We start from the raw sequence: 15840 nt of genomic DNA, 5'->3' as shown, positions 1-15840 counted from the left end.
AAAGAAACAGGACATAAGCCTCTATGAGCCAAAAGGTGAAAGGTCTCAAAATCTACAAAGAGAAATCAAACTAGAAGTTTTCTGAACAAGGGGATCAGATCATCCAACAGAATTCTTTTGATCTCTGTAAAACAAATACGCCTTAAGACTCGCTCCTGTCAAAAAAATCCAGCTGAACACAAAAACACTGAATGTAGGATTTGGAAAGCAGATTACCATAAACTAGAACATGATCTATTGGCTGCTGTGCTCTAAATGTTACTTCCCCATATTTGCATTCAGTTAGATGAATGTGGCAGTCAAATGTTTAACTGATTACGTGTATCTCTTAAAAACAAATCTGTGCCATTCAGCTAACAGCTGTGAACTACAAACTGTTGTAGTTCACATCAGAAGCCACCTTAAATTTGCTCTATTTTAAACTGTTCGTAATATATTTTCTTGGAATAAATATGGCACTGTAGCTTCACATTTTCAAAACTGTACCAGAATGTGAATTGAAATTGACTACCTGGTGATTAGCTTAGCTGAGCATTTCTAATTCTTAGTAGAAGATCTCTGGGGGTGAATTTTTCAAGCACGTACAAAATTAGTTGAATGACTTTCCACAGTTTTAATGGCATGGTGCAGCTAAAAGCCTACATGCTATTTTGAAAGTTTAGGTGCAATTAGTGACCAAGTGCAGTAACTATTCACTGTACACTTTCCTTATTCACTCCAGAAAGTTAAAAGAGAAAAATTGATGGCAATATCCCCAAAGGATTATTATCTTCATCCCAGTGGCACCTAGAGGTCAGGAGTCAAATTTAAAGGATATGTAACCAAGTTAGGAAAACAAAAAGAAGGACTTGAATTTCTGTAAAATGGGAACTGCAATTCCAAGATCACAATGGGTAACCCTTATGGGGCAGAAGCACCACAGGGGGTGATCAAGTGAAGACTCCTGGCTGACCAGATAGAAAGGCTGTTAAAGTGCTGGTGTCAGTGTTTCCTGTAATTTTTAAATTACTTTCTCACTCCTGCCACATTAAGATCTCCTGGATGTATCATAAACTACTTATTGAGGCTGTTCAGCTGGAAAATTGAAAAGAAAGCCATTCAAGGGTTTTTCCTCCCTGAAACAGGTGGAAAGATAGAAAAACAGCACTTGATTGTTTCTTTTGTTTCACCCACGATAAGCTTTTGAGAATCTAGTGAATTTGCCACCCAATAAAAGAATTATTTGTATACATATACATTTAAATGAAGCCTGGAAATATGGTAACAACAAAGGGAAGACGGTTGCTTTTTATAACTTGAGCTGTTCACCGGAAAATGTCAAAACATATTTTACCTTTTGTCAATGTCAAAGCTTAACACTATATGTGACGAACCTATTCCAAATAATCTGTGAAAGCGTTGCAGTTCCCCTCTAAATATTGTGCAATCCAAAAAAATGTTCATGCTAACAAGGAAATATATTAGGCCACACAAAGCAAAAATAAAGATGTCATCAAAGCGATTCATTTAAAGCTGAAGCCATCAACCGCCAGCAAATATTTTGCAAATCTTTTCCTGTTTATTATTATTTCAAGCTACCTTACATTCCTTCAAGCAAATACCACTCCTAGGTTATAAATGAATCGAACTGGAATGAAATGTCGGTGTACAATTTCTTTAAATAGAATTTTTGTACATATAATTATTTTTATCTTAGACTATGTGCATCTACTTTTGATAAAAGAAGCTCAGATGTAAGTATCTGGCCTGACATGTTGTGCAACACCATTGAGTTTGTATGCATAAAGAAGCTTCACAGATAAGGTAAGAGTAGAGGGAACAGCAAGGACAAAATCCAGAGGTCAGAAAATATAGAAAATGTATGGAACAAGCAACGGTTCTGTTGTGTTGCACCGTAGGGTCCTAAAGGGAAATCGTGGGGAAAAGTAGCAAGGTAGCTAAATTGATGTCATGTGGCTTGGGGTCTTAAATGTCAGGTGCAAGAGTCTGGGCTTTTCTATAGGTGACACAGAGCCAGTGAAGGTATTTGGGCATGTAAGTAACGTAAGTAATCTGCACTTCAAGAAAACAAATCTAGCAGTAACAAAATGGATTTAACAGGGGTGATATTGAATGAAGGCGGGACAGTCTGTAGAGACAGAGTTGAATGAGTACAAGACTATGTTTTCATTCAGTAGAATTCCCAGGATGATACAACCACGTACCCAGAGAGCCTTCTTTCTGAGAGTAATAAGAAATCGTGAATTTACTAGTTGGCATGGTGCAGGTCAGAGTACTTAACACGACTCACCGGTGCTACTGGACTGGAATGTCCTTCATCAACCAGAACACTATGGCCACGGTTAGTCTTGGGGCCAACTGGGGGATGGGGAGACAGGATTGGCATGTTATTTTCCATAGTCCATCTTGTGTGCTCTCCCTAGAACACAAATCGATGCATAATTAGTCATCTACCTTAAGCCAGCCAGATAAGAGGTGTTATATGACTAGAGAAGTTCTTTCTCATTCTTTTCAAAAGTACTCCCTCTGAGGACCATCATGATAACCAGGAAATGTTTCCATAGCTGTCCTGGGGACGTGGGTGTGGTAGTGAAAGGCAGGAAATTGAGTATGCTTTATCCAAAGAAATAGCTGTGCTCACAGTAACAGCCACAGATGCAGTATATCCTTAGTCTTAGCAATATTTATTAATCTGCTTTACGCAGGTCCCTACAAGAAGCACAAAGTTCTTCACTACCCTGATCAGTAGAGACTACCAGAACTATTACTTTTCTGCTTTAAAAAGTAATTAGATAATGCCATAAGCAAAGGGTTACTTAGTACATACAGGTGACCTAAAATATAGGTCTTTTTCCAAGTGCAGCTGTAGGTGAATATTGTCACGAATAAAAATCAGACAGGGAGGAAATGAAGTGTTTGTCAGGAATTTCTGCCAATGCTGTAACGTGTCCACGTACCTGGTTAGTGTCTGGCAATCTGAGCAAGAGTGAATAGAACACTGTTTCAGGAACCATTTTCCAGCAACCATTTTCTCCATCAACATTTCAGATAAATTATAGAATCTGTCAGTCCTTGATATAGGACACTATAAGCAAAGTTGACTTAACCACAGATCTCTACACACCAACTTTTCTGATCTTGAAAAACTGACCTATCATCTGTTATTTAACAACGCTCTTGTAACAAGAGTATGTTTTGACCAAGATAAAATAGACAGATTTGAGTTTATCAGGCAAGAGGGAAAATTACTGTTTCCTACGGCAAGTTATTCCACAGAAGCTTTACGAATATTCATCAGTTTGTGAAATGAGTCTTAAGCCCCACATTTGTAATAGTACACTGAAAATGAAGAACAACGTGTGAGTTTGAATGGCTCAAGAAATTGAGTAAAACTGCCAACCTAAACTGAAACCTTTCAAACATGCCTAATTGAATCTCTCCTCTCTTGATTTAAATTTACACATTTCGTAAGTTGACTGCAAAGAAGAAATATCAACTGCAGAAGTAGAAAACAAGGAATTTTAAAATGCCTTCACAAAATGTCTAAATCTTTTGCTTTTGTTTGCTAACATAGATCTTTTCTGCCATGGGTCATGTTCACGTGAAAATGTATCATTGGATAATTCTTTTCAAGGGTCATGTTCACATGAAAATGTATCATTGGATAATTCTTAAAATGCCCCGTTTTCCGTCACATTGGGAACATCACTATCTATTTTTACCTTCTTGTGACAAACAAATCTTTTGGCTTCTATCACAAGTCAATCAAGAAAATACAGAAGCAAAATTTCAAATTTGAGAAGAATGTTTTCAAGTTTTTCTTTGAATGCCTTGTGCCTTATACAATTTGTCTTGCACAGCAGCTCCTATTTTGTCATGATCTTTCACAGTAATAGTGGCCAAGATTTAAGTTTGGTGGAACCATCATTTGACCTCAGTTATGAGTTACCCCAAAATAAAGTGCCCCCAAGGAGCTTCAATAATAGTACCATTGGCCTTCAAAATCATGAAATAATATTATGAAGCAGAAGAGTTACATAACTCCTTACCTTAAATCTCTGAATTCGCTCCTTTCTAGCTAATGTCTCCAGTTTCTTTTTAATTTCAAGCTGATGGTAACGCTAAGCATACAGGAAAGAGTGGAGGAAAGAATCATATCAATTATAGCAAAGAATTTTTTAGAGGAAAATAAGCCCACCAGCTAACTGTATTCTCAATTACCTCTCTTGTCACTGAGATGGAGAAGAATCACCTGCATAAGTGTGCAAGTGGGAATATAAATTGGTACAACTCTTTGGAAAGCCAATTCCTAACATACATTAGGCAGTTAAAAGTGTTCCTACTCTATAACCCATAAATTTCACTTCTAAACCTAGGGGGGAAATCGGAATAATAAAAAAAAATGTTCTATGCACAAAGATGCTGTCTGAAAGATTTGTGTTTTTTTTTCCTCAAAGCAAAAATTTAGAACCGGTATAAACTTTAAAGAGAATGGTTTAAGTTTTGGGCACATCCATATAATGGATAATTATTAAAATAAGGTTCCTAAAGATTTTGTTTAAAAAATGGAAAATACATGTAATGTAGATAAAAGTAGGATGCAGAATTGCACAGAAATACAATTGTGTTGATCAAGCTGCCATTATGTGCCTGTCCCTGTGCTGGGAAAGTGTGTGCACCGTCTCTTCTTGAACAATTCCAATTGCTAAGCAGTCACAGTTTACAAATGAAGAAACTGAGGCAGAGGATTGTGAACTTTCCCCAGGTCACACATCTAGTAAGTGGTGGAACTGTCATTTGAATCTTGGTCTATCTGCCACGAACTTCCTGTTTAGCTTTTTTTTTTTTTAAGAAAAACCATGTTCCTCTCACACCACAGCATGCTTTTATTAATGTCTAAATATGAATAGACAAGAGACTACAAGGAAATGTGAGTATATTAACAGCAGCTATCTCTGAGAAGAGAGATTATATGTGGTTATTTTCCTTTTTTATGAATTCTTGTGTTTTCCAAATTTTCGGTAACAATTATACAATTTAAAAATAAACCTCATGTAAAAATAATCTGCTTACAATTCGATGTGAAATCAGTCAGACATCTTTGAGAGTGTTTGATATACTGACCCTTTTAAAAAGTGGTTTTTATCTGTTCTTGATCCCTTCCTGCTGCCTTTGGGACCCTGCAGACTTAATCATTCCCTACCTGAGAATCATCAATCCTCTTCTCGAAACCTTTCTTCTCTCCTTCTTTCCTATCTCACCCACTTATCACCAAACTTCATTAAATTTACTATCAACCACTTTCCATCTTTCATTTATTCTCACCTCACCACAGTCCCCCTCTCCACACCCACTCCTCTCTACCATCGCTGAAACCACTTTCACCAAGGCCGTTGATGTCTTTGTCCTCTAGGTCAAAAGGAATTTCTTTTTTTCCCCCGTAGTTATCGTGTTGAACCATTCTGCAGCTTGTGAGACCCTCCTGGCTTCCAGGACGCCACTCTGTCAGGTTTTCCCACCACTTGAAGGTTCCTATCTAGCTCATGTTGTCCCCGATTTCCTGCAACACACACACCACAAGCTAGAAACCTCGGAGTGGCCCTGGGCGCTCCCTGCCCCCTCCTGGTCTAGGCAGTGTCGGTGTCTCTCCCTCTTCCAGATCCCTGTGGACAGCTGCATCGCCCCGGCATTCCCACTACTGCTGTTAGCCTACACCCTCTGGCAACAGCTTCCTAATTGACCTCCCACCTCCAATCTTTTCCAGCTCATTAATCCATCTTCTACATTTTTAGCAACATCATCTTTCTAAAACAGCTCTGCTCATTTATTTCACTCCCCTGCTGAAAAATGTTTCATCGCCTCATCACCTACACTCCAAACCTAGCTGGGAATTGAAAGCCTCCAGAAATGGGGCCCAAATTTACTAGAGTGTGTCACTTCCTGCCAATCTTTCAACCAACCACAGTGTAGTCTGGCCTCAGTGAGCTTTTCTTTCCATCCATGATGTCTCCTCACACCTCTGTAACTTCACACCTGCTGTCTTCACTCTCGGGAATGCCTTGCTCATCTTTTCCTGTCGTCTCACTCAGTGCTCCAGGTTCATTTCAAAGAGCAGGACCTCTGTTCAGCTTCCTCTGACTCGCACAGAGGCAAGTGAGTCTTGCCTGTTGGTTCCTCTCTTCTAGCATTTGACCACTTTCTACAGCATTTTTTTTTTAAATTATATCTTGCAGCTACATCACATAATCCCATACTGGTACATGGAAGCTTGCAATTAACATTTGTTGCATGAATGAATACATGAATATTAATACAACAACATTAGTAAACAACATCAGCATAAACTGAGACAAAGGTGACAATTTAGAAATATTTTATTTTAAATTATATTACTATATATTATATAAAATTATATTACATATTACCTATTAACATTTATCTAAGCTATTTATTCCAAACTTTAAGAATACACAAAGACTTTAATAATAGCAAATTTTACAGTTATGATGTGTGCATTATAGGAAATTTTGGAAAATGAAAGTTCAAGGATCAAGGCTAAGACAGAACTTGGCCTATTGATTAAGTTTGAAATTATGTATAGATTAATTTTACACTGTACTATTTTTTCAACATTATTTGTAGAATTCCAACTAATACTTTTATAAGGAAGTGAATTTGAGAGCCATAAACAATGATTCTATGTAATTCATGCACATGATATAAATCACAAAATGAATTCCTAAATGAACAAATCATATATATCTGAAGTGAGCACAACATTTGCTCACTTTAATAGTGGCATAATAATAAATATTTTCAGTGGCACTACACTTAGTATTGGTTTACTAGTGATTCTACAGTTGTCCATAAATGTTTAGTGCCCCCACAGGTCAATGGTTTTATGAGTCAAGTTTTCTGATTTACAGCTACTTGGTCAAGCCGAGAAGCGACATGCTTTTTCACAGACATTAAAACGGTGTTGATGCTTAAAACTACAAGTTCCATGGAGCAAGGCTAAAATAATTTATCAAGTTAGCTAGATATCCTTCTAAAAATGCCATGTCAGATTGAAAAAAAAAGTTGTTGATGCTTGGGTTGTGAATCTATGCTGACCAATGTGGCCTAAAGTAGGAGGGACAGCAGATGTTTCAGTGCCTGTTCCTTGAAATTTAGCATACGGCTGAGCTTAGGAGCCTTCAAAGAATAACAAATCTGAAATAATTCATGGCAGTGGAATTACTGATATTTAAACAGATGTCACTTTTTTTTTAGCAAATGGAAATTGAGGTACAGATGGTGAGGGCTGGTATGTTTTAAAGTAGCCATTATGGATTAAAAACCTGCATTTGTTAAATTAAATATCACAAAATATGCAATGATTGCCCATATTTTTCCCTGAAATGAAGAAATGCTTACTTTAGTGTCTTGTCTCCTCACTACCTAGAAGATAAAGTATTTCTCAGGTCACCTTGTTCCATTTCTTTTTAATGAAATATAGGAAGAATTCCCCTGCTTCTGGGTACAGAAAGTATTGATTATCATGTTAATAAATATCAGTTGTAAAGAAAATAGTTAATACTTGTACCTCCATTTCAAGAACCTTATGGAAAATAGCCTGGGCCAAGCACTCGCGGATATACTTTTGGTGATCCCTCTTCATGATATTTAGTTTGTATTCCTTTTCTGAAAGTATTCTTCCATTTCTTGTGATCTGTCATGAATAATAAAACATACATAGAAATACAAAGCAGAAAATGTATTGTTAGTTCCCTGAAAGAGAAAGATAGAGAGATGGATAGTCAATCAGACAGAGAAAGAAGCAGCGTCTTTTAAGCCTAATGGAGTATAGTGCTATGGTTGATAAACTTTCACTTTTAATGAATGTCTCGTAAGGAAAAGAAGAGAAAGGCAGTCTCATATACCCATCATTGTAAAAACACATACAGGTGGTGCACTTGACGGTAAAAACAAGGTTTCATTAGTGTAACAGTTTTCCCTTGATGGAACCCAGGTGTTCTTTTCATTTCTGTTTTTGAACACACTTGGGAAGAAGGGGTGGGGTGCTACCTTGAAACAATGAATGGGAGCCATGATCACAGGACTGATGATCTCACAGGAAATACTTTGAAGGGCAAAACTTGTAAACTACAGAGGATCTCATCAATTTGTTTTTAAAATAATTGGTTTCATTACTTTGTTTTCACACTGTTTTTCTCCTTGCATTCTCCAGCCCAGAATGTAATTTAATTTGCTGTGATTCAGATATTTTCAGATTATACAGTACTGCAGATATAAAGTATTTCAGATTGGCTTCAAGTGACATCATTGCAAGTCCCAGGAGTGATAGTTTCTGATTTTTATTTACTTGTTTTTCTTTACTCTTATTCCTTCCTATGGGCATATTTGTTCTATTTTTCTATATCTTCCCTAAACTAAGGATGTTATCCTTCCTGGAATGTTCATCTTCTTCCTTCTCACTTATTTAAACCCTGCTCTTCTTTTCACATCTTATTCAAGTCCACATATTTCTTAATTTTGATAACCAGTTTTTTAGCACTGTTGTTGCAACATATTGGAGTATCAAGATCAGCTAGAGTCGTGCTACAAGTGATTGGTTATTGATCACCTTTTTTATGAATGCATTTTCTCATGGAAGAAAGTGCATTAGAAATGCATTTTCTAATTCCAGGCACCCTTCAATAAATTATGAATAACTCAGTTACAGTCTTTGAAATGTGTCATCCATGGGACATCAAGTCATGACTATCCAATCAGGAAAAATTGTTGAGAACTTCCTGCACTGTACCCCCCCTTAGCAATTAACCTGTCATTGTTATTTCTCCTCTGGGAGTATCTAATCTCCCTGACTAGACTGGAAGCTCCTATAGGGCAGAAGTTCTTAAACTTGAGCCAGCATCTGAAGAATCACCTGAAAGACAAGTTGAAAAAGACTGATGTCTTTCTACAATTTCTGACTCAGCAGATCTGGGGTGGGGCTCTAGAATCTGAATGTCCTAGCAAGTTCCCAGGTGATGCTGAACACTCCTGATTCAGGCACTGAAACTGAACTGCTCTAGAGAAAGGGCTGTGTCCTTCTTGTCTGAGTTGCCATGCACATAATCAGTGTTCAGTAAGTGCTTGTTAATGATATTGATAAGTAAATATGAAGTCCTTCCCATTTATACATGAAGCTCACAGATTGTTATCTGAAGTAGTATTAATGGTAACCGCAACAATTACAACAACCGTTTATCACATGTCTCTAGTTGCTACAACAATCCTGAAGGCTGGGTATCATTATCTTCATTATCTTCCTTCAACTGAAGAAGCTGAAGCTGAGAAAGTTGAGTGTTTTGCTGAAGATTCTGTCTTGTAAATGGCAGAGCCAGGTTTCAGCCAGGTCTGTCTGATAACAAAGCCCCAGAAGACAAAAAGCAAGCTCTCTGAGATCTACCCAGACAGAGTGCCAAGCACATAAACAACAATTAGAAATGCAATGCATATCCTTTCAACACCATGGCAACAACAGTTAAGGAAACCCACTGTGTTTTCAGAAAGTAAACAGCTAAAATCGTTAGTCACACTTTCTACAACCACACCCCTTACTTTGAAAGGAAAACTACACTATTTTTTTTAAAGGTTTTACATTGTAGACATTTAGAGAAGTGGAACTTTTCTGGAAATGATAGTTTTGGAGCTAATGAAAGACACTAATGTATCAATAAACCATCACATGAAATGAAAGAGTTTTGAAAAATTTAAAGGAAAATTCTGAACTGTTCATGGCTTCCACACCATATCCTGTGATTATTAAAAACAATATTTTTTTCTGAAGAGAGTAAAGTCTTTTCTATCCTTACTCCCTAATAGTTTTTGGTTTATACAATATGTTCAATAAACATGTGTTGAATAAATGAGTGAATAAGTAAACAAATGAAATATGCTGTTGGAAACTCTTAGGGATTTCCCTCAATAATTTATAAGTTGCCTTAACAGCCATCATGACCTCTCTTCCTATATTTTGAAACACAGCCTCAAATAGATAAATCAGAACTTTGGAAAGGAAGTAATTTTTCTAAAATGAGGGAAGGGAAAACATGTCACTGATAAGCTCAAAGAAGAAACCAGAAAAGATAGGGAATTATTGGACTTAATGAAAGAAGAGGACAGGTAGAAATGAAACCAAATCTTACCAGCCCTGATCTCAAGAGATGCCGCCTTATCCTTGTATTGTTAAAATATCCAGCCAAGTGTTTATCCGTAAGACTATTATATGCTGCAAGTAATCTGGAACAGAAAAATGAAACCATTAAGATTTTATGAAGTGTTGCTTGATAACTAAGGCAACTCTTGATTCTCTCATCTCCAAACCATGCATCATCACTCACTCATCTGGCCAGTCAGTCATTCATGTATGTGTTTAATAAACAGGTACGGTACTGAGCACCTACTGTTTTCTAGGTTTGATGGTAAGAACAATCCCGATGCTGTTTTATCCCGCAGACAGGTGTGGAAATCAGACATGAACAATTACATTGGTTGTGAAAAATCCAATAATAGAAATATGCAAAAAATCTTGGGGACACAGAGAAGGAGACCACCAATTCCAGTTGTCAAGAAAGTCTTTGTGGAGGAAGCCTGATGGAAAAGTATGGGCTCCTTCAGAGGACCCTTCAGCCTCTCCTTACACATCCTAAGTTCTAGTTGCTCAAACTTCCTTGCACACTCTGAACATATTCTCTCCTGTCTTCAGGACATAATGTACAGTCCCTTTACAGGGAAGGCCTTTCCCTCAGCAGGTGTCAGCTAATGGAGAACACCTGTGCTGCACAAGCATCTCTTCTCCCAGGAAACATCCCCTGTTACAAACTGTGTGTGCCGTGCTACCCTCCAACTCCGCTCCTCTACAACCATGAGTTCCATTATACATCACGCAATATGTTATTGTTTATTTCTTAGTCTACTCTTGTTGGTTTGCATACTGGCCCCCACACACAGAAGGTAAGGGAAGAGTGAAAAAAGAGGCAGCCACTCCAGATTGGTAAGTGGCAGGTTTAATAAGGTAACTTCCTTAAGAGGCTTGTCTTGGGCAGTTGCAAGACGAGTAGCTCTCTGCACCTGCCCATCAGAATCTTTAAAAAAAGTTTATATAGCGGCTTTAACTGGGTTCTGTCATGCACAAGATCCCAATGGTCTCAACAACATATTGCTCTCTCAAGTCTGCACTCTTGAAAGTGGTTCCCACTGTGGGAACGTCAGGCAGAACATACATTCCAAGAACCGGGGCGGCGTGAAGAGCCTCTGATTGTCCAGGTCCTGCTTGAGGCGGTCACGTCCTTTCAGTGACCTCCTCCGATACCTCTGCTAGACTTGAAAGCCAGGATGGGCGCATGTTTCTTGGTATCTCTACTGATATTACTTATTATGTACCTAAATAACGATGTGTTTAACACATGAAGATACAATTTTGTTTGGGACTCATTCTTACTGGTATAAATTTCTAACTAAGCTTAAGCTCAGCAGTTTAGAAGTGTTAGCTTCCACATATATATCCAGACAATTTCATTAATTCCACATCCAGAACCAAAAAAATACAAAGAAATTCATAGATTACTGTTGACTTCTAGGATCTTTCATTTAAAAGAGGAGAAATTGGGTCCTTGGTACATGCTATATACCTTGGTAGATGGTCAATATAAGTCTATAAATCAAAGTGTGAAGCTATTTTTTCTGTTTTAACCTGTCCTTCATTAATTATTATCTTACAAAAGCAAGTACACATACACATGCATGCATGCATGTCCATCCACATATATACACATATACATAGATGTGAGGGTGAGTGTGTGTGGAGAGAGAGAGACAGAGAGACAGAGACAGAGGGAAAGAAAACACACAAGCCTAAACACAGCCCTAACATAAAGTTGTCCTAAAAAATGCACACCCTATTACCTGCCACAAAGATTAATAATCTATACATTTTATGAGCATCTGATCCTTAACTTATTCTGAGACCAGAGCAGGGACTCATATTATAGAATCAAGTAAATGTCATTAGCAACAACTTTATTAACTATTTGCACTGTCTTAATTACATGGAGATGGTATTGGTGACATTTTCAAGTCTCTTTTCTCCTTAATGTCCATCTCAGGAAAGTTCCATGCTGCCAAATGGTAAGGAAAGTTTAATTTTGTCCACAAAAGACAGTGAAAAGCAGTTGCAAAGCCCAGAAGCCAAGGTGCCACATGAGAGTTGCAGACCCACGAACAGCTGCGGAAACCATTATCTCACAGGGTTTACGTGAAAAGACAGCCTGAGGGCTTCAGTAACGCACATACAAAACCAGCCCCGAATAATGCTTTGAAACCATCTTTTAAATGAACTGTCTTGGTGTCCTATAGTTCATCAAAGGTTTCCTGTCTCCAAAAGGTCAATGTTGTATCCCTTACCCTTTCTGAATCTCAAAATACCTTTGCAGCAAATCATTTCAGAAAGGTAAGCAGGTGTCTCTCAGTCCTAACAATCATGATTCCACAGTTCACAGATTCTTAAGATAAATCATTAGACTGATATCATATACAGTCTTTTGTCTGTTTTTCAGGCTCACATTTTAAAAAAATCAATAGTTTTGGAATAGCTGTGAGTGCTAAAACTCTGATTAAATGTAGTGGGGTCAAAATGTTAAGATAATGTGGACCTCAGCTTCCCTATAGACTGTAAGATATCCTATTCTTTTAATTCAGACTTTGAAACGTTTTTAATATTTAGGTCTTAATAACAAAGTTTAGCCAGCTTTGGCACTACCTCATTCTAATTCTGCTCTCTCAGGCTTGTATTAAATGAGTATATGTGTGTGATACCCCTCCAATCTTACTGACAAGTGGAATAGATCCAGGCCAGTTGAAATCTTTGCACACAATGGTTTTCTCACCTTTTCCTGTTTAGAAAAGATTGAGGGTCCCTGACTGGAATGCCATTTATAAAGCATCTTTTTCCATGACTATGAATAATAACCAGTTGGGTCTCCGCAGGCTCCGTCATTTCTTTTTCAGACAATGCCTTAATTTTTTAACTGAAACTTTAGATAAATGAATTGTTTGCCAACAACAAACCATACTAAATTATATACAGATTTAGTAAAATGGTTGTTGTGTATGTTTCCCCCCAAAATTCATAGGTTGAAACCCTATCCCCCTCCATGTGATGGTAGGAGGTGGGGCCTTTGGGAGGTGATTAGGTCATGAGGGTGGCGTCCTCATGAATGCGATTAGTACCATATAAAAGAGACCCCAGAGAGCTCCCATGTCTCTTCCACTATATGAGGATACAGCAAGAAAATGGCCATCTGCGAACCAGGAAGTGAGTTCTCACCAGACACTGAATCTGCTGGTGCCTTGATCTTGAAATTACCACCCTTCAGAACTGTGAGAAATAAATTTCTGTGGTTTACGCCACCCAGTTTATGGTATTCTGTATAGCAGCCTGAACAAACCGAGACAGCATCTAATGCAAACATTTCCGTGGTCTACATATAAATGTCACTCTCATTCTGACCATCAAGCTGCCTTCACAGGGAGAGGGGAGTAATCCTGAGTCACAACCATGAGCTGTCTCATCCTTTCCCCTCTGCTCTTCTTCATGGGTGCTTGGTATGGGTCTGCAGTCTCCTTTTGCATGTACTCAATTACAAGAGCTTTACTGACCCAGCCACACTTTGATTTAGTAGAGCTCTTCTGATCTTTCTGCCTTTGTCCCCTCCACTCAATGCCACTGTTTCTTAAACACACACACACATTTCTTCCTTGCATTTCAGCACAACACTGGGCCAGATGAGGTCACCTCACCTGGGTTGGGATTGTGTTGCACCTTGAGCATTCTTCTCCCCCTGTAAGTTACTGTTTGCATCTGTTGCCAAAGCTGGACTTCATGGTCACACTGCCTCAGTCCTGTGATCCTCTCCTGCTCAACAACTGCATTGGTCACAGTGACCACCAGGCCACTGTGACCACATCGCTAACAAGCCATGCTGTTCACACAAAGGCCCATAACATACTGGCCAGACAAGTCCAACTCGTTGGCTTCTTTGTATGATGGACAAGACTGTTTACCCAACCCCTGTTCACTGGGTGGAGAACGACTCACCTTCCGGCTCAATGCACTGGGGAAACTGTTCCCCAGGAAACAAAGCAACCCTATCTCTATGGTGGTTCCTGTTTCCCCTACTTCAATCCGTACCTCCCTGTCCCTGCAGTGCCTGAATATTAAGGAGCAGCTGCTGAGTCACTGGGAGAGCCGCCTTCGCAGCTGTAGCCTTTCAACACTTGATCCTTGAACCCCTGCCTCCCACCATGTAGATGATGTATTCAGGGCTCTGAACTAATAAGCTCAGTTCCTATCAATCCCTCTATCTGCCCCTAAAAGAGAGAGAGTACCCCATAGAAACTCAGACTAAAAGGAAAAGCACTATAATATTACTCAGAAAACACTGAGTACTATTTTCAGGGCATTCTGTACAGCACCAGGGGACCCAGAGATGGCACAGACATTACACTCACAGAGCTCCTAATCCAATGGGGAGGTACGCATGCACATACAGTGTGTGTGTGTGTGTGTGTGTGTGTGTGTGTGTGTACTTGATTTCTTCCTATGTCACAGGCTAATTCTTTCACAGATCGTTACTGAGCGTCCCCATGTCAGACACCGTGCCCTCGGCTGGGGAAGGAGTGTAGTATCTCTATCCCATTCTGTAGATTACAAAGCACTTTCACATGCATAGTCTCATGTGTTTGCTTTCAGGCCTCTGGAATGTGAGCAATATCTGTTACAGTTCTTCCATGTTCCTAAAATGGAAAAGCTCCAAAACAAGATTATTGCTCAATGTGAGTCAGTCCAAGGAAAACCTGACGAGGGTAAGGTATCCTGGACCACACTGATAGAGGAATCTCTTGAGCCCCAACCTCCTCTCCCAGCATGCTGGGCCCTGCACTGTCTACTTCTGTGGAGGGAGAGGGATGTAGTTGTCAAGACTCCAGCTCTAGTCCAATCCTGGCTCTACCATTTCTGGCTCCACAACTAGGAGCATGTGACTTAACCTCCCTATCTATGCCTCAATTGTTCTGCCTTCCAAAAAAACACTCGAACACTCACACAGTTCAGCCAGGCTCTTTGCCACTTTATAACAAGGATCACCTTTCCTCCAGTTTCCAATAACATGTTCCTCATTTCTGTCTGAGACTCTATCGGAATGGCCTTTACCATCCATACTTCTACCAATGTTCTGTATATGATGTGCTGTGTAAGAAGATGGATGCTTCCTCTCCAGTTCCCTTTTCTTTGAGTCCTCACCAGAATTACCTTTAAAAGTCCCTTCAGGAGAAAATACTTTCAAACCATATATCTGATAAGTGGTTAATATCCAAAACATATAAAGAGTTCATACAACTCAATAGCAAAAACAAAACAAAACAAAACAAAAAACCCAAATAGATTAGAAAATGGGTAGAAGATCTGAATAGACTTTTTTCCAAAGAAGGCAGATAAATGGTCAATAGGTACATGAAAATGTTCTCACCATCATTAGCCATCAGGGAAATGCAAATCAAAACCACAATGAGATATTATCTCACATCTGTTAGGATGATTATTATCAAAAAGGCAAGAGATAACATGTTTTGCCAAGGATGTGGAGCAAAAGAAATCCTTATGCACTACTGGTGGGAATTTAAATTGGTGTAGGCACTAAGGAAAACAGTGTAGAGGATTCTCAAAAAATTAAAAATAAAACTCCTGAGAGAAAAAGATGGCGGCGAAGTAGAGAGACGTGGAGTGCATCCCTCTCC

General features: G+C 38.8%; 1 protein-coding gene across 1 annotated transcript in view; it reads right to left on the bottom strand.

Annotated features, from left to right (window-relative positions):
* The window catches only part of ERICH3 (glutamate rich 3), a 76944-nt gene extending 63902 nt beyond the window's left edge, over nucleotides 1-13042 (bottom strand). The window contains exons 1-5 of the mRNA XM_057695329.1: nucleotides 12933-13042; nucleotides 10194-10287; nucleotides 7586-7711; nucleotides 4050-4121; nucleotides 2291-2419 (exon numbers count right to left, since the gene is read on the bottom strand). Coding sequence (XP_057551312.1) covers nucleotides 2291-2419; nucleotides 4050-4121; nucleotides 7586-7711; nucleotides 10194-10287; nucleotides 12933-13042 — 531 coding nt within the window. The remainder of the gene's footprint in view (nucleotides 1-2290; nucleotides 2420-4049; nucleotides 4122-7585; nucleotides 7712-10193; nucleotides 10288-12932) is intronic.
* Nucleotides 13043-15840: the final 2798 nt, after the last annotated feature.

The sequence above is a fragment of the Hippopotamus amphibius genome, chromosome 1 (genome assembly GCF_030028045.1).
Source record: "Hippopotamus amphibius kiboko isolate mHipAmp2 chromosome 1, mHipAmp2.hap2, whole genome shotgun sequence".
Lineage (NCBI taxonomy): Eukaryota > Metazoa > Chordata > Mammalia > Artiodactyla > Hippopotamidae > Hippopotamus > Hippopotamus amphibius.
The sequence above is the reverse complement of the archived record's forward strand: the minus strand, read 5'-3'. Positions and strand labels throughout refer to the sequence as shown.